The 20,387-nt window shown below is 37.5% G+C and overlaps 1 protein-coding gene and 1 non-coding gene across 2 annotated transcripts in view; both read right to left on the reverse strand.

The window, feature by feature from the left end:
- Positions 1 to 6,004, reverse strand: part of LOC119820301 (vomeronasal type-2 receptor 116-like) — a 61,229-nt gene extending 55,225 nt beyond the window's left edge. The window contains exon 1 of the mRNA XM_038338457.1: positions 5,808 to 6,004. Coding sequence (XP_038194385.1) covers positions 5,808 to 6,004 — 197 coding nt within the window. The remainder of the gene's footprint in view (positions 1 to 5,807) is intronic.
- Positions 6,005 to 14,129: 8,125 nt separating this feature from the next.
- On the reverse strand, positions 14,130 to 14,236 carry LOC119822128. Its single transcript, XR_005286719.1, has one exon. It is a non-coding gene; the product is annotated as a U6 spliceosomal RNA (small nuclear RNA).
- Positions 14,237 to 20,387: the final 6,151 nt, after the last annotated feature.

Below are 20,387 nucleotides of genomic sequence, written 5' to 3' on the forward strand. Positions count from 1 at the left end.
CTCAATAAAATACTTGCAAATAATCCAAGAATACATCAAAAAGATTATAACTAATTAGGCTTTATTCTAGAGTTTGGGGGATGGTTCAACATATGAAAATCAGTCAATATAATTCACCATATAAGCAAACTGAAAGAAAAATACACTATAATCTCATTAGATGCTAAAATTTCTTTGAGAAATTCCAACAGACTTTCGTGACAATAGTCTTTGGGAAAATATGGATTCAGAGAACATACCTCAACATAATAAAGGTATTTACAGCTTTCCTAGGGCCAACATAATAATAATAATAATAGAAAACACTCAAAAAATTTCTATTAAAATCAGGACCAAGACAAGGTTGTCTATGCTCTCTAAGTCTATTAAACATATTATTTGAACTTTTAGTAAGAGTAGTAAAATGGTCAAAGAACATCAAAGACATCAAAGAATCAACTATTTAATGACAATGAGACTAAGAGAAATATCAGTTGAACAACATCCTTCATAATAACCAGAAATGATGCATAATATCTATGTTTCTCTACAAAGTAAGTGAAAGACCTTTATATTGTAAATTTTAATTACATTCAAACTATCATATTACTTTCAATTTTCCCAAGAGTTTTGATAAAGTTTGTTTTGAGTTGGAGGGTGTAGCTACCTACTAGTTGGCCAAAATTAACCACAGAATTTTTGCAGGTGTGAGGACAGCTAGGCACAGGAAGTAATAGTGGACCTCTAGAGAGGGACTTGACTCTTTTGGATGGGGAAAGTCAGATAGCTGACTCCTGACTTTTTATTGATAAAAAATAATTAGCTAAAAACATCATCTGGCATTCAACTCTGGGCTGAAAATCAAGAGTCAGCAAGTCACCCTGGGCTTTGCAGGTACTTTAGTGACTGCCACCATAGCTGGCTTTTCCTCCCTTGTCTCCAGTCCTTGAAATAAGTCTTTCATCTTTCTTTTTCAGTCTCTTACAAGAGTTCCTAGCTGTTTCCCCTTCTCTGAGCACAAACGGCACAAGCCTTAAAGTACACAGGCAAAAATCTCCTAATGTAACTATAGTTGCTGGCTGAACACTGACCAGCTCTTCCTACAGGCAGCCCCATTCCCTCACATTTTGAAGCAGTTTCCTCTTTTGCACATTTTAATGTCTAGTTTAGTGGCTTGTTCTCACTTTCCATGGGTTGCAGGCTTTCTTTGGACCCCATATTGCAGCTGCTTCTACTTCAGCTGAGCTGCTTCAGCATAGATATGAACTGCTTCAGCATAGATATGAACACATACACACATAACACAGAAACTGCTACATACAGAGATATTCACATCCATAGAGAGATAAATGCATATTACAGGCAAATACTCATTTATACATACTGTTTTGTGCAATGACACACAGATAAACACAGTGGCATATGTAGACAGAGATACATATAAAACCCAAAGAAACACAGAATGAAAATATGCAAAAGAGACACATAGACACACATACATGCATGTTCTCAGACAAATACACACAGGGAGAAATACATGGATATAAATAACCATACAATGAGACAATGACATAGAGAAATTTAGTGCACATATACAAAAACATAACAACACACACACACACACACACACAGCAACACAGATTTACATATTTGGAAGCACATACAAAGAAATATGAAGAACATACACATAGCTCATGAAGAGACTTGTATTGACAAGCACACACAAGAAGATGTACATTAAAAGGCTCCCGTATAGAAACACATAGATATAAGGCAAATTTAAGCTCACTTATAAAAACAGCTAGAGATGCAGCTATACAGAAGCATACACCAAACACACACACGCACACATGCACACACACACATAATAGCAACACAGATATAGACATAGATACAAACATACTTACATATAAAGTGGTAAATCTCCATTCACATAAATGAATATGCAACACCCACTTAATTGAATCACAACACAGTTTCTTCTATAATTACTCGTAGAGTTATATTTGAGGTCCCCAGAGTCTACATGAGGGCACAATCAGTTAAGAAAACGTATGGAAAATATCACCCTCAGTAATTACCACATATGTGACAATTAACAAAGGAGGGTTCATTCATCTTATTAACATGGATAGTATTAGTAACTAAGGACTGATATGTTTTCGGTATTAGGATAGGATGATTATATTCCTGTACTTTGTAGCCATCACTGATTTTCATTGATAATTAGTTCATCCATTTTCATTGTCTGTATTAGAAATTTATATCAAAGTCTAGATTTATTTCCACAGCAGAAAAATGTTCAGAAATCTTTCTATTTGGTGAATATTTCTTAAAGTACTAGATTTGGGCATCTGAGAGCCCAAATATAATCCAACAAAAGAAACTCTACCTTCAAGCATTTAATATCAGATTTTTTTCTGTTGTCCAGTGACTCATTATCTTATTGAAAAATCTCATTCACTGCATGGGACACAGCATGCAGCATGGACAACAGCATACACAGCACTGTATATATCATGACTGCTCTCACTAAAGGCTATGTCAAAAGTTTGTACCATTCACCATTCCAATGAGGCATTGAATAAGTTTTTCGGAGTCTGACACATAGAAGCTGATACTTCTAACCTTCAACCACATACTCTTGCCAGGTTTTCATCTGAGTTTTAGGAATTGGTCCATGTAAGTTCAAAATTTAAAAAGCATAAATCTCAACAGGATGGTTTGTAAAAGTTAACATCCCAATGGTATGAGTCAAGTGTGAAGTTTCTATTTCTTATAGAGGCATCCATCCTACTGTGAGGTGGGGACCCATGTTCTTTGTATACCTGGTGATGCCCACATTCTAAAGCACACAATTCAAGTACTGTCTATGTCACCATAAATGAAAAATAAATTGTGGATGATTTCATGATTTGGTTATCATATACTTCAGGTCTTGACAACCATAAATGTTTGTTGACTGCGATCATATTCACAAATTCATAGCAGACTGTATATTTTCCATCTCTTTTTTCAATTATGTGAGAAATTGAGCACCATCTTCACTGTCTGAGTTGGGCAGCTCAACCCAGTTTCAGTTTAAGTGAAGCATGAAAGAAATCATGGCCTGAACAAAAGATGCATCTTTGTGGGCCATCTGAAACATAGAGGGAAACTGACCATGATCACTTAGGATAGGATGGACAGGTGCATAGATAAGCTGAATGAATGACCCAAGGTCATAGGTAAGCTGAATGAACACAGGGAATACCATGAAATAACTTGCACTCCTGAGAACTCAGAAATACTGTTCTGCCAAGTGTTCTAGAAAACAAACTCACTTGTTAATCTTTTCTCATCTCTGTTTCACACAAGGAAATGCAAAAGTCCAATCAAGTCTCTGAATAGTAGCCTATAACCTCACATTTTGACATCCATGTGTGGCCATTATCTTCCTCACACTTTTCTTAACATCTTGAAATGGTACAAATAGAGACAAGGATTTCTTTCAAACACCCAAAAATACTCACCTGCTGAGATATATAGAGGTATGTTACTAGTCCTATTACGACAGATGTTGTTCAATAAGGTTCTCTAAGCTCCATAGTACACCTGATCTTGTCATTACAAACATAATTAGGGGAAGTTTCTTTATTTTGTTCAGATGAAATAAATGAAACTGTGTAATTGTGACACCTTATTACACCATCATCGCTGGTAATTGAAATACTAGTGACATATTTGGTAACATTTCAGGGTTCTTAATGACATCACCAATGCTAAAATTCAAGACCAGATCAAACTGACAGTTTTCATTTTGTGTTCTATAAAAGTCAACAGTGTTTATTATGGACAGTGATCTACATATACATATGTGTATATATATATACGTATATATATACACATATGTATGTATATATATATACATATACATCTGTAGTAAATACAAGGATTATTCTATACTGAACAGTATTCCCAACCTCCCTCAATAATTGAAATAAATATCCTGTGTTGTGGGGTTTAAATGACATAAGTTGCTGGAAGGTTAAAAAAGCTTTAAAAGTTCATGAAAGTAAATCTCCCATAAATAAGATGAGCCATCTGTAGCTTTCATAGAAATGGCTGTCATTCTCTGGTTTTTGAGAGCTTGCACAGAAGACGAATAAAGGGTAAAGGCTTTGATGAAACAGAAAACCTGGTCATATATTCAGTTTGAAATTATTGAGCAAAATTAAATGTACACATGATGCAATAGCCAAGTTTCTGGTAATTTTTATGAACCAAACTGAACTGGATAGGCATTCAAAGAATGACTGAGCACAGTAGTCTTCTGGGGGCAAAATTTGGCTCCTGTACTACTAATTCTTTCATATTTACTGGACGATATAGTTAACATATTCCCTCATGTCTATTATTACCATCTTGTATTTTTCTTCTTTATTGATTAAAGGCACAAAATGTTCTTTAAATATTTAATTTTTAATAAATTTAAATACCAGAATACAGTTGGTAACTAGATTCATCTGTGTGTGTAGGGACATGAGAAATACTCATATAGACCATAAAAAGGGAATGGATTTCATTGTTTTCAGTAACATTTGTCTTTAGTTGGCACTGGTCTCGAATGCACAATGATATACCTACTCCATTTCATAGATGCAGAGATTAAGGATAATTATACCAGATATATATGAGCAACATACATTTTCTTGTAGAGAGCACCTTTTGTCTACATTTGAGATAAGAACTTATGGAAGTGAAACACTAACTTCTGCACACTAAACATCAAGAAACGTCAATGATTTGAGCTCTTAGTGTGGCACAGTGATCTAAAGAGCTATATTTGAAAAGAGCTATCAATGATACACAAAATCAAAAGTGCATAGTGTTCAAAGTGGTAAAAGACAAAGCTACAATAAGTAAACTTATTGAAGAGTAAAAATAAGTCATAAATAAGATATTGTTGACAGTGAGTAAATAGTTTGGACTTATAGAAAAGAGACACGTGCTTCTTAAATAATAACAAAGAGCTAGTAGATCACTATTCTCAAGTATTGTCAAATATCATGTGCTGCAGCTGCCACTCAGGCAACTGCTAGGAAAGTAAGCAGTCACCGCTATTAGTGACATCTCATATTTCAAAGAATGCAAACATATTATTTGTACTACAAATATTCTTGCTTTACTTTAAAGAGACAGAGAAGAAGTGTACTGAGGAAATAAATGCCTTTGGTTGTACATAAGCAAAGTATGGTGAAACAGAATCATATAAGAATTTAACAGTGGGCAAGTCTCCTGTTTTCATTCTTTATGCAGCATTAGAAGGCACAGTGTGACCACATGCAGAGCATCTGAGAGAGGAGCTGAAAATCTATGTAAAAATTCTTTTCATCTAGTGGTGCCACACATATTAGTTGCTCTGGGACATGCATTTGAAGCTGCATGGTCATCACAGTATCTAATCAATATCAGTTTAGTTGCACACATTTAGTATGCTATTTATTGACTACAATGGGGTTTCTTTTGATAAGATATCACTGGCTACTCAGTTGTGGAAACAGACAAAAGCAGATATATACATGGTGAACAAAGTTACACAGTCCCCTTTTCCTTCAGCTTCCAGTCTTATAAGTAGGAGGGTAACTAGGAAAATAATATTACACCCCCTTCGCAAACTAAAAGTAAAAAAAAAAAAGCAATGGGTGTCAAAGAACATGGGGTTGTTTCTTAGCTGTGCAAATTGAAATTATAAAACAAAAGATTCTAAACATTTTTCTGATTTTTATTTTCTGATCCTCTATGAAATATTTATGTTGACATTTATATAGACAATTCAAAGAACTTACTGTATATTCAGAATGTGGTTGAAATAATCTATCTCCACAGGCCGCTGCTCTGTTATAAGGAAGAAGACACAACCTGTCACCAAATCTTCATCCTTGTCTTTATTCTCATTCATTCTCCAAAAGCACCTGGGTTGGGTGAACCTGGACACAAGAAGTGGAATGTTCAGAAAAAAGAAGACGAAAATCAAAGCAAACATCTTTGTCCTCCTTGAAGCCTGGGCAGTGTGTGTTGTGAAGTACTCTTCACATCAGCACATTATATGGGTACCCATATTTTCCCATCTGCTTTTATTTCTGCAGCCAAAGCAGAGGCTATTTGTGTATTTATGATTCCTTTATTTCCCAGTTGATTCCTCGCCTCTGGGGAATCTTGGACACTTTCTTCCCCTATGGCTGTGCACCTGATATGTATGTGATCAAATTTGGAGAATTCAGTTAATTTCATGACATCATTTAATTTTGTGGAAATTACGGCTCCATGGGGAATGTCATTTTGAGAAAAATTTGGGGTCATGACTGCCAGAACAATATTTTTATGTTAATGCCTAAGAAATTATGTCAGTGGCTTTTGTTAGATGATCCACATTGAGACATGCAGCAATGTTTCAGGAAAGACAAACAAAGCCGAAATTCCTAGTTGCACACTGGGAATTCTTTCACAAAGTCCCTGTCAGGGAACAACATCCATGGTTAGAGAAATTGAGTTTCACACAACTTGCACAGTGGGCTTTTACTACATGACTGACAGTAACAGATTATCTAACCAAATACTGTGCTTCCATTGTCTTGAGAACAAATAATCACCATCAATTCTATTTTTTCTGAATCCTGCTGTTCTACCATTATCCAAATCACCACAGAATCAGTTACATTTATAGCATTACAAAATGTTCTTGAATATTCAACAAGATCCTTTCAGATTCTGTGTCCTACATTTCACTCAATAATATCTCTCACTCCTCCTCCAAACACAAATATTAAATAGAAGATAAGGCAAATATTTTATGTCTAAGCATAATCCTCCTCATAATTTCCCTCCATGAGCCTCAGTTTTCATAGATTAATCATTGATCAAATTCTTTTCCCTTATCTATGACTTCATACAGTGTTTTTCCCAGTTTAGATTTTTTATTTTTATTTTTCCATTCAAAAATTTACACTTCTTCCCCTCCTCCCATTCCCTCCCTCTCCCTCACCCTCCTCACTCACTTTCCTTCCTTAAGAGAAGGCAGGGAACCCTGCCCTGTGGGAAGTCCACCCCCCAATCCGTGCCTAGGAAGCTTTGCATCCAAATAGACTAGGTTCCCAAAAGGCCAGTACATGCAATAGAAACAAGTCCCAGTGCCTTAATCAATTGCTTCTCAGTCAGCCCCCATTTTCAGCCACATTCAGAGAGTCCAGTTTGATCGCATGCTCATTCAGTCCCGGTCCAGCTGGATTTGGTGAGCTCCCATTAGAACAGGCACACTGTCTCAGTGAGTGGACCAACCCCTCGCAGTCCAGACTTCTTTGCTCATCTTCTCCCTCCTTCTGCTCTTCAACTGGACCTTGGGGGCTCAGTCCGTTGCTCTGATGAGGGACTTTGTCGCTATCTCCATCCATCAATGAACAATCTACCTCAGGATCCAGCAATACTGATCTTGGGAATATACCCAAGAGATGCCCAATCATACTACAAAAGCTTTTGTTCAACTATGTTCATAGCAGCATTATTTGTAATTGCCAGATCCTGGAAACAACCTAGATGCCCCTCAATGGAAGAATGGATAAAGAGAGTGTAGAATATATATATTACTACTTGGACAGTAAAAAATAATGACATTTTGAATTTTGCATGCAAATGGATGGAAATAGAAAACATTTTACTGAGTGAGATAACCTAGACCCAAAAAGATAAATATGCTATGTACTCACTCATTAGTGGACTCTATCCATAAACAAAGGACATTAAGCCTATAGTCCACAAGCCTAGAGGAGTCAAATAAGAAGGTGAACCCAAAGAAAAACATATATAGATCCTCTTGGAAATTGGAAGCAAACAAGATTGCCAGGCAAAAGTTGGAAGCATGGGGGTAGAAGTGGGGGTGGGGCAAAAGAGGATAAAGGGAAAGAGATGGGAAAGGGAAAAGACTGAATAGTGCTTAGGAGAGTGGGAGGGTGGAGATGGAGGAAGGGCGGATATAGGAGCAGGGAAGAAGATATCTACATTAAGGGAGCCATTTTAGGGTTGGCAAGAGACTTGGCTCTAGAGGGGATCCCAGGTGTCCATGGGGATGTCCCCAGCTAGGTCTTTGGGCAACAGAGTAGAGGGTGCCTGAACTGGCCTTGCCCAACTATCACACTGATGATTTTCTCAAATATCATCATTTTAGATTTTTTTTTTTTTAGGTTTTTTCGAGACAGGGTTTCTCTGTAGCTTTGGAGCCTGTCCTGGAACTAGCTCTTGTAGATCAGGCTGGTCTAGAACTCACAGAGATCCGCCTGCCTCTGCCTCCCGAGTGCCATTTTAGATTTTTGTAGTTGTTTTGAATATGGTTTTTTTTGAAAATCTACAAAGGAAATAGATACTGTAAAGTGACCATGATCTCAATGCATAATTTTTCTTTCTTTTTTTATTGCCTGAATTTAAGCAACCTTTTATTAAAATTTACATATTGACCAAGATGGAATTTTCTCAGGACCAACATCAGGAAACTTTGCAGGTTGGTTACTCATAAATTGTTAGGGGCCATTTCAGTCCTCCTCTTTCTCAGCGCCTTGAAGTAAAATCGTGACATTTCAGGCCTCTTCTTTCTCACAGGGCCTTGAAGTTTAACCGTGAGGCATAACTCAAAGTTAATTAAAACGTTGAGTGCTAATCTTAGAGACTCAAGGTCTGAAAAGCACCATAGAGTGCCTCCCTTGTCTGTAGCTTATCGCTAACCTTCTAACCACTGACCTTGTGAAGCTGCTGAGTCCCTCCTTCCCTTCGCCCTTCCCTCTGCCCAAGTTTTCCTCCTCCCTCTGCCCAAGTCCGTCCTTCCCTTCTCCTCTCCCTCTCCGCAGTTCCTCTCTGAATAACTTAAGATGGAAAGCCTGCTTCAATAAACTGAGACCTTGACAACTGCACCCTGCTTGGTCTTGTTCCTTTCTCCCTCCATGTCTCTTTCAGACAGCACCCCTTCAGAGGACACCGAATAGCTGACCCGCTAGTGGGGTACAATAAATTCTTCTTATACCATTTCTTAACTCATGTCTTTTTGCTTGCCTTCTAGACCGTGCATTGCCATTGTTAGGGGGGCATTGATGAGTGTGAGCAGATAAGTCTCCTTCATGAATGTATATGGACTGCCATAAAAGCAGAACAAAAATAGGGCATGGAGGCCCCAAAATATGAGCTTATTTCCACATTGAACCAAAGTCAGAAAGTTGGAACATACCTCTATTCCTTTAAGGTTATTGTATTTCTACTTAAAACAAAGGCCCCACCTAGATTTAGGTCAGAGAGTTCTGCTTTCTCAAGGTTATTGTCAACAGGTATGTGTAATAGCCAGACCTTGTATTTTAGGAATAGAGAAGTAGATATGTTTTAGCTCAAACAAAAGTCTAAGTATCCAACTAAGGTTCCATTTCTTTTAAGGAGGTAACATTGGATTCCATACAGGGAGTAGTTTGCCTTTAGAATGTTTTGGGCTAGGGTGTGAGCAAGACTTGTTTTGTTCTAGCAACAGAATGTTTAACAATGGATATAGCCCATGAACCTCAACTGTTCTATTCATTTTCTTGTATTGTGCTAATGCAGGTTGCTATTTTAATCTTACTCCTTCCTTTTGGGGCCAGGAGTATTTCATGCAATTGGAAATTATATGCAGGCAATTTCAGTGTTTATTGGAACTCCCTCCCAGTACTATTCTATGTTTTATTATTTTAAAATACATCTTTGTATACTTAACAAATTTTTCTAAAACCACACACTCCTATTCTGGCAAGTGGTACTTTTGTTGAGGCTGATTCCTGAGAAGTGTAAGTCTTTCTCTACTTGGTTGTAAGATTTACTTAGCATTTGATGAGGCAAACAGAAATAAAGTTCTAATTTTGAACTTAGTACATTTAAACATCATGTAAAAGGACATGACCTTTGATTCTGTGATGAGCTGTCTCTGTTTATATCACTACACATTTTATTAGATTATTTTATAATTTGATATCTAGTTTATTGAGGGTTTTTGGGGGGCATCCTTATGAATTTTATTATGTTTATTTATTTATTTATTTAATTATAATTTCCACCTCCTCCCATCCTCCCATTTCCCTCCCACTCCCCCTATTACCCTTCCCTCTCATTTTTCAGTCCTAAGAGAAGTCAGGGTGCCCTGCCCTGAGGGAAGTCCAAGACACCCCCCCTCCATCCAGGTCTAGAAAGATGTCCATCCAAACAGATTAGGCTCCCATAAAAGCCAGTACATGCAGTAGAATCAAAATCTGGGGTCATTATCATTGGCTTTTCAGTCCGCCCTCATTGTGAGCCACATTCAGAGAGTCCAGTTTGATCACATGCTCATTCAGTCCCAGTCCATCTGGCCTTGGTGAGCTCCCATTAGACCAGTCACACCATCTCTGTGGATGGACGAACCCCTCATGGTCCTGACTTCCGTGCTCTGTTCTCCCTCCTTCTGCTCTTCATCTGGGCCTTGGGAGCTCAGTCTAGTGCTCCAATATGGGTCTCTGTCTCTATCTTCATCCATCGACAGATGAAGGTTCCATGGTGATATGCAAGATATTTATCAGTGTGGCTATAGGATAAGGTCAGTTCAGGTACCCTCTCCTCAGCTGCCCATGGACCTAGCTAGGGAAATCCCCTTGGACACTTGGGAACCTCTGTAGACCCAATTCTCTTGCCAAACCTAAAATGGATCCCTTAGTTAAGATATCTTCTTCCCTGCTCCCATATCCTCCTTCTCAACCATCCCATTTTCCCAAGCTCTCCCCAATCCTCTGCTTCTCCCTTCTTTCTCCCCATCTGCCTTTCATTCCAACCCACCACAACCCCCCTGCTCCCAACTTTTGCCCAGTAATCTTGTCTACTTCCAATATCCAGGAGGATAAATATATGTTTTACTTTGGGTTTACATTCTTATTTAGCTTCTCTAGGATCACGAATTATAGCTTTTACTATATTTAGGTATGACCTTGTATCCCTAATCTTTCCAAGACTTTTATCATGAAGGGGTATTGAATTTTGTCAAATGCTTTTTCAGCAGCTAATGAAATGATCATATGGTTTTTTCTTTCAGTTTATTTATATGATGGATTACATTGATAGATTTTGTATGTTAAATGAGCCCTGCATCTCTGGGATGAAGCCTACTTGATCATAATGTATAATTTTTTGTATGTGTTCTTGGATTCGGTTTGCTAGTATTTTATTGAGAATATTTTTGTTGATATTCATGAGTGAGATTGGCCTGTAATTCTCTTTCTTGGTTGAGTCTTTGTGTGGTTTTTGTCTCAAGGAAACTGTAGCTTTATAAAAGGAGATTCACAATGACTCTTCTGTTTCTATTTTGTGAAATACATTAAGGAGTATAGGTATTAGCCCTTCTTGGAGGTTCTGGTAGAATTCTGCATTGAAACCATCTGGTCCTGGGCTTTTTTCGTAGGGAGGTTTTTGATGACAGATTCTGTCCTAATGACTTACAGGTCTATTTAAATTGCTCATCTGGTCTTGATTTAATTTTGGTATATGGTACTTATCTAAAATAAATGTCCATTTCTTTTACATTTTCCAATTTTGTGGCATATAGGCTTTTGTAGGAATATTTAATGATTTTCTGAATTTCCTCTGTGTCTGTGGTTATGTCCCCCTTTTCATTTCTGATCTTGTTAATTTGCGTGTTCTCCCTCTGCCGTTTGATTAGTTTGGCTAAGGGTTTGTCAATCTTGTTGATTTTCTCCAAGAACCAGCTTCTTGTTTCATTGATTCTTTGGATTGTTTTCTGTGTTTCTATGTTGTTGATCTCAGCCCTCGGTTTGATTATTTCCAGTCTTCTTCTCCTCCTGGCTGAGTCTGCTTCTTTTTTTCTAGAGCTTTCAGGTATGCTGTTAAGTCTCTAATGTGCTTTCTCCATTTTCTTTATGTGGGCACTTAGTGCTATGAACTTTCCTCTTAGCACTGCTTTCATAGTGTCCCATAAGTTTGGGTATGTTGTGCCTTTATTTTCATTGAATTCAAGGAAGACATTAATTTCTTTCTTTATTTCTTCCTTGACCCAGGGGTGGTCAGTAGTTGACTGTTCAGGTTCCAAGAGTTTGTAGGCTTTCTGGGGGTAGTATTTTTGTTGAATTCTAACTTTATTCCATAGTGATCCAGTAGCACACAGGTGGTTACTACAATTTCTTTGTATCTATGGATGTTTGCTTTGTTACCAATTATGTGATCCATTTTTGAGAAGGTTCCATGAGATGCTGAGAAGAAGTCATATTCTTTTATTTGGGTGGAATGTTCTATAGATGTCTGTTAAGTCCATTTGATTCATTACCTCCATTAATTCTTTTATTTCTCTGTTAGGTTTCTGTCTGATTGACCTGTCCATTGGTGAGAGAGGAGTGTTCAAGTCTCCTCCTATTAGTGTGTGGGGTTTGATGTCTGCCTTGAGTTCTAGTAATATTTCTTTTACATAAGTGGGTGCTTTTATATTAGGGGCATAGATATTCAGGATTGAGACTTCATTCTGATGGATTTTTCCTGTTATGAGTATAAAGTGTCCATCTCCATCTCTTCTGATTGATTTTAGTTTGAAGTCAATTATGTTAGAAATTCATATAGCCACACCCACTTGTTTCTTAGGTCTGTTTGCTTGATAAACCTTTTCCCAACCCCTTACTCTGAGGAGATGTCTGTCTTTTTGACTGAGGTGTGTTTCTTGTAACAGCAAAATGTTGGATCCTGTTTTCATATCCAATCTCGTAGCCTGTGCCTTTGTATAGGTGAATTGAGTCCATTGATATTAAGTGATATTAATGACCAGTGGTTGCTAACTCCAGCTACTTTTTCTGGTGGTAGTGTTTGTGTGTTTCCCTTCTTTGAGTTGTGCTGGTTGAGGGTTGTTAGATGCTTGTGTTATTTTGGGTGTTGTTGGCTTTCTTGGTTTGTGGTTTTCCTTCCAGTATTTTCTGTAATACTGGGTTTGTGGCTACATATTGTTTAAATCTGTTTTTGTCCTGGAATATCTTATTTTCTCCATCAATGGTGAATGCAAGCTTTGTTGGGAATAGTAGTCTGGGCTTGCATCCATAGTCTCTTAGTGTCTGTAGCACATCTATCCAAAACCTTTTGGCTTTCATGATTTCCATTGTGAAGTCAAATGTAATTCTGATAGGTTTCCTTTTATATGTTAGTTGACCTTTTTTCCCTTGCAGCTCTTAATATTTTTTCCTTATTCTGTATGTTTTGTGTTTTGCTTATTATATGGTGAGGGATTTTTTATTTTATTTTTTGATCCAGTCTATTTGGTGTTCTGTAAGCTTCTTGTACCTTCATAGGAATATCCTTTTTTAGATTGGAAAAGTTTTCTTATATAATTTTGTTCAGTATATTTTCTGTGTCCTCGAGCTGGAGTTCTCCTTCTTCTACCCCTATTTTTCTTAGATTTGATCTTTTATGGTGTCCCAGATTTCCTGGATGTTTTGTGTTAAGAATTTATTAGATTTGGTGTTTTCTTTATTCAATGAGTCTATTTTCTCCATAGTATCTTCAGTGCCTGAGATTCTTTCTTCTATCTCTTGTATTCTGTTGGTTATACTTGTCCTTGTAGTTCCTGTTCATTTACCCAGATTTTCCATATCCAGCCTTCCCTCAGTTTGGGTTTTCTTTATTACCTTCATTTCATTCTTCAAGTCTTGAAGTGCTTCCTTTACCTGTTTGATTGCTTTTTCTTGGTTTTCTTGGGTATCTTTGAGGATTTATTAATTTCTTCCTACTTTTTATTTGCCTTCTCTTCCATTTCTTTAAGGAAGTTTTCCACTTCCATTTAAAAGTCTCCATCATTTATATAATGGTATGTTTTAAGTTATTTCCTTCTGCTTCTTCTGGTTTAGCATGTTAAAGTCATCCTGTTGTGTGTTCACTAGAATCTTGTTGCTTTTCAGGATGTTGGAGGAATCCTTGCACTGGTACCTACCATTCTCTTCCTTCAAATGAGGCCAGCAGAGTCTTGGCATCTTGATCCAGTCTTTGCTGTGGCTCTCTGAGTACTTGGGAGTTTTTCTTGGTCTGCCCTCTCTTAGGTCCCCTCAGCAGTGATGTAGGCTGTGTTGCAGGGTTCCAAGGACCTCACAAGCAAAAAAACTTTGGATTACTTTACGAATTTGCATGTCATCCCTGTGCAGGGTCCATGGTGATCTTCTCTGTATCATTCCAATTTTAGTGTATGTGCTGATGAAGCCAGCACAATATTATTCTTTTTTTAAGAAAAAATAAAAATTTTATACTTAAATTACAAAAATACAAAATATATATTTTAAAACATCTTTTGGAAATTTTTAGTATTTGTAAGGGTATAAAACATCTTAAGTTCATAAAAGATTTTATTATAATACAATTTTGATAATAAGTAGCTTTAATGGTCAGCAAGCATTCAATTTGTTTCCCAAAGTCTCAGCTTCCTTCTCCATTCTATTTGTATGTAAAATTCAGGCCACAGGCCTTATTCTTCTAGAGCTGCTACAAGATCTAGATACAGTTTGCCTGGCTACCAAACTCAGAAAACTGATAAACTCACAAAACAGATTTTTTTTTCCAAAATGTCCCTTACTTATTTAAATTCACTTTCTCACAACTGCTGTTGGAAATCATTCGCCTATGTCTCCTGGTAAATGATTATGAAGAAAAATTATGTAAAGTTCAACTTTAAGTTGTGAGGATAAAAAATGTCTTAGGGTCTAAAAAGGTGTATTAATATTTATAAATGAAAGTTATTAAGGTCCAAGGATGTTGTTGTAGAAGGCTGCTTGTTTGTTCCTAGCTGCTCAGCCCCAAAATAATCACACAGAAACTATATTATTTGCAATACTGTTTGGCCAATAGCTTAAGTGTATTTCTGGCTAACTTATATATCCTAAACTAACTCATCTCCATTAATCTGTGTATTGCAATGTAGCTGTGGCTTGCTGGTAGTTTCGGCATGTCTATCTCTGGCAGCAGCTCCATGATCTTTTCTGACTCTGTCTTCTTTTTCTCAGCATTTAGTTTAGTTTTTCCCACCTAGCTCTGTTTTGCTCTGCTATAGGCCCAAAGCAGTTTCTTTATTAATCAGTGACAATCAAAGCATACAGAGGAGAATCTCACATCAGGATGTGAAACTTGAATTGTAATAAGAAAATGACTTAGGTACTTCAATGCAAATTATTTATCACAAGTTAATAGGATATGTAAATGTAAATTATAGAGGTCTGAGGACATCAAGACCTTGATTGTGAGGATCTAAAATGGTTGGGTTTTTTTAGTCTTTTTTTAAATTGTAGTTTTTATTTATTGGTGAAATGTAGGAGTTTTTAAATGCTTAAACTGTGTTCATGACACTTATAAAAAATGTTACACATGGCTTGGCAAATGTGGCATCTATCTATCATCTACCTATCTATCTATCTATCTATCTATCTATCTATCATCTATCTATCATCTATCTATCTATCATCTATCATCTATCTATCTATCATCTATCATCTATCTATCTATCATCTATCTATCTATTTATCTATCTATCTATCTATCTATCTATCATCTATCTATCTATCTATCTATCATCTATCTATCTATCTATCTATCTATCATCTATCTATCTATCATCTATCTATCTATCATCTATCTATCTATCATCTATCTATCTATCATCTATCTATCCATCTATCATCTATCTATCTATCTATCATCTATCTATCTATCTATCATCTATCTATCTATCTATCTATCTATCTATCTATCTATCTATCTATCTATCATCTATCTATCTATATCTATCAATCTATCATCTACCTATGATGGGGTAGCTGACCAATCCCTTGTCTGAGTGGTGTGACCCCTCCAGGACACAAAATACCTTTAAAAGATCTGTGTTTTGGTGATTTGTTCTCTTGGTTCCCTGCTCTTCGCTGGAACTCTGGCTCTGTAAGTTTCTCCCATTTTCTCCTTTTATTAAAGCTGAGTATTTCATATAAGGCTAGTTTGGTTATTTCCCATTGCCAGCTGACCACGCCCACTACATTTTGGTGTCCAACTGGGGCATTTGGGAGCCTTCAGCTCTGGATCCCAATGCCAGCCACACAGCGTTGGGCTTTTGATTGATTCGGCGGCTGCCCAAGCTCAAACGCCAGGACGCAGGCAAGATTTCCCTCTCCCTCACGTGGGGCTAGCTGCTTTCCCCAACCTCCCCACCCTCGTGGGAGAACTGCCATCTGCACAGCTTTTGCTCTGTGGGGATTCAGCATTGATTTTAATTCAGCGGGTGGCCCTTGCGCAGTTTGTCCCAGGAGCTGCTTGTGTATACACACTGAGGACGGAGCTCAGGCTCAAGCCGAGCCTGGCTTGAGCCACACCCGGTCCCGCAGTCCCACCGCACCTGCCCAGAACTTCGCCTCCCCCATCCTCGTCATCCGCGCAGATTGCAGATTACACGCTCTCAGGGCAGTTCCCTCACCTGCCAGTCTCAGCAGCGGCCAGTGCACCTCCTCAGTTCCTGGCTGCTATCTTTGACTTTCTCGGCCACGTGGATCCAGGTGCACCCCACCATCTACTGGTAGGCAACGGTCATTAAAAGTAAAATTTCTTTTGAATAAAAATAAATAAATAAATACATACATACATACATAAATACATAAAAATACAGATCTGATTGAAAATGTCTGATATCACCATTGAAAAATTTTATAGCTTGTTTGATTGCACAATGACTGAATTATGGCAGGAAGCGAATGAGGTTTCCTTTGGTTGGATATTTACAGGGCTTGGTATTTTTCTTATTTTTATTTTTTTTTTCATTATAACGTGGTTGGACAATAGGAAAATGATAGAGTACTTACAGGACAAATCCAGGATTCTTAAGGCAGAAGTTGAAAAATTAAGAAAGGGCACAACTGTTTTGAGAGACAACTTCCAAAGGGTTGAGGTAATTTCAAAAACAATTCAGATTGACAATAACCACATCAAGAAACAATTTGAAGTTCTCGAGGAAAGGAATAGATCTTTGTCTGATATGACTCTGTCAACTGAGCAAAACATAGAACAGATTCAGTCTGTTATTGGGAAAAAAATCATTGCTGTGGAGGAGGGAACACCTGATTTGAACCAAAAATTCCAGTCCCTGTCTGTAGGAACTGAAACATTATCTGAGAAGATTCGAACCGTTGAATATATTAATAAGACTTTATCAAAGGGCTATGAAAGATTAATGGACAGAATTTTAATACAAGATGGCACAATTCATGCCATGGAAATTCTATCCAAGGATGAGATATTATCTGTATTGGACAAACTTCATATCTTAGAATCCTCTATGAAGGCCTTGGAACATAATTCTGGACAAGAGATTCAGGCCTTGCAGAAGGAAATGGTAAACAGATTTGAAAAGACTGAGGAAATTATAGACTCTGTTGAACAGGAGCAAATGGTAGAAAGGAAAATCTAAACCCCATCAGTGAATAAAACTCTCCAGGATAATTTCCATGAAGCTCTACCTGCCTTTCCAGTAATAACAATAGAGAAGTTGACTGGTTCTAAAAAACCCAGGGTCATCAAGGAACATACATGGGAACCCATCCGTATGAATGATCTGAAAGAAATTAAACAGGCTGTTATGAATTTTGGGATACATAGCTCCTTTGTTAAGGAGATGCTAAAAACTTGGTCTATCAGCAACAAAGTCACTCCCCATGATTGGATTCATTTGATCTTGAAGGTTCTAGAGAACGGATCTCAATTAAATTGGAAGTTTATGTTTAGACAAGAGGCTAGACTTTTAGAACAGCAGGAAAGAGTGAAGGGAATTGACATTACCCTAGATCTAATTCTAGGTGAAGGACTCTTTTCTGGTCCTCTAGAACAAGCTAATTATGATGAACACACCTTACCCATATGTACTACAGCAGCCTTAAAGGCTTGGGACAGGGTTCAAGACCCAGGACAGAGAATGGAATCATATATCAGAGTTAAACAGGATCAGAGAGAACCATTTAGTGACTTTTTACAAAGACTAACTAAAGCTATCCAAATAGGGATATCTGACCCAGAAGCAACGCATATAATAATTGAGTCTTTGGCTTATGAGAATGCCAATGTGGAGTGCAAAAGGATTTGGGGGCCTTTAAAGATGAGATCAGCACTCTTGGATGAATGGGTCTTGCATACAATGAATGTTGATACGTTTGACTATGGCACTGAAGCATGGGTAGAAGAAGCAATTTCCAATAGTAAAAGAAGGCATCAAAATACCAAATGTTCTAATTGTGGCAAAATGGGACATATGAAAAGGAATTGTAGACAAAGGATTTCCAGAAATAATAATAATAATTCCTATTACAGGAATAACAGACATAGGAGGCCTCAGCCTTCAGGTTTATGTAGGAGATGTGGAAAATAATGCCTCTTCCAGGAATAAAAGACATAGGAGGCCTCAGCCTTCAGGTTTATGTAGGAGATATAGAAAAGGCAGACACTGGATGAATGAATATAGATCGACGAGAGATAGACAAGGCAATCTGTTGCCATTGTGAAATGCAATGGGGGGCCTCTCGCAGGCCCCCATGGTGAATGTGGTCCAGTCATTTCCCATTACTACAAAGAACATACCTCATCAGGAAAATTAGAAAGCCCCATGCCTGCTGTTAAAAGAAAAAAAACGACCTGAAAGATGAGTTACATGTATTTTGGCAAACTTCTATAAGTGATCAAAGACCAAAGTTAAGAGTGTGTGTAAATGGCATTTTCATTACTGGCCTGCGGGACACAGTTAAGGATGTAAGTATCATTACTCCAGAATCTTGGCATCCATATTGGCCTCTAGAGGATGTAAATGTTCAGTTCCTGGGAATTGGAACCCTATCTCGAGTAAGGCAAAGCACGAGATGGATTGAATGCATAGGGACCGAAGGACAAATAGGAAAATTAAGGCCATATGTAGCTAATATTGCAGTGAATTTATGGGGCCATGACCTATTGCAGCAACGGAATACCCAAATTAACATTTCTGCTACATCTAGACCCTATATTTCTGAGGAAAATACTAAAAGGTATTATAGACGGTGAAAACTAGCCTTTTGGGCTGTACAAGAACACAAAGCAATTGATGCCCCTTCAGAGATACCAACAGCCCTGCCTCTAAAATGGTTGACTGAGAAACCCTTATGGACAAAGCAATGGCCTTTAGCTGAAGAAAAGTTGCAGGCTTTAGAACAGCTGGTACAAGAGCAATTGAATGCTCAACATATAGAAGAATCTACCAGCCCTTGGAATTCTCCTGTATTTGTGGTTAAGAAAAAATCTGGTAAATCAAGAATGGTGAGAGATCTCAGGGCTATCAACAAGGTTACTCAGCCTATGGGCTCTCTGCAATCTGGAATTCCTCTGCCCTCTTTATTACCAAAAGGATGGCCTCTCATAGTTATTGATTTAAAGGACTGTTTCTTCACTATACCTTCACAAGAAAAAGATAGAGAAAAGTTTGCCTTCACAGTGCCTACTTATAATAACTCTCAACCTACCAGAAGATACCAGTGGACCATCCTCCCACAGGGCATGTTGAACTCTCCCACCCTGTGCCAATACTTTGTAAATCAACCATTACAAATAATACGCAAGCAATTTCCAAAGTCTATAATTTTTCATTACATGGACGACATCCTGTTATCTGATGCAAACATGGATACCTTAGAAAGACTATTTGAAGAAGTAAAAATAGTTTTACCTAAATGGGGATTGCAGATTGCTCCTGAAAAAATCCAGAGAGGAGATTCTGTTGATTATCTAGGTTATAAAATAGGTTTGCAAAGAATTAAGACACAAAAGGCACAAATTAGGAGAGATCGGCTACAGACTCTTAATGACTTTCAAAGGTTGTTGGGAGACATTTCCAGCCTTCGACTGGCTGTTGGGATAACACCTGATAGGATAATTCATTTAAATAAAACCTTAGATGGTAAGAAAGACTTAAACAGTCCCAGAAAATTAACAGCTAAAGCAGAAAAAGAACTGACAGTGGTTGAAGAAAAATTACAGGAGGCACATGTGGATAGGATGAATCCAGAACTCAGTTTTATTCTTGTCATATTGCCTTCAAAAATTTCTCCTACAGGATTTTTAATGCAAAGAGATGATATTATCTTCGAATGGATCTTTCTACCACATAAACCAAGTAAGAAAATAAAAACTTATGTGAAAAAAGTTTCTGAATTAATTATTTTTAAAAAAATATTTATTTATTTATTTTGTATACAATATTCTGTCTGTGTGTATGCCTGCAGGCCAGAAGAGGGCACCAAATCCCATTACAGATGGTTGTGAGCCACCATGTGGTTGCTGGGAATTGAACTCAGGACCTTTGGAAGAGCAGG

Source organism: Arvicola amphibius, chromosome 8 (genome assembly GCF_903992535.2).
Source record: "Arvicola amphibius chromosome 8, mArvAmp1.2, whole genome shotgun sequence".
Taxonomy (NCBI): domain Eukaryota; kingdom Metazoa; phylum Chordata; class Mammalia; order Rodentia; family Cricetidae; genus Arvicola; species Arvicola amphibius.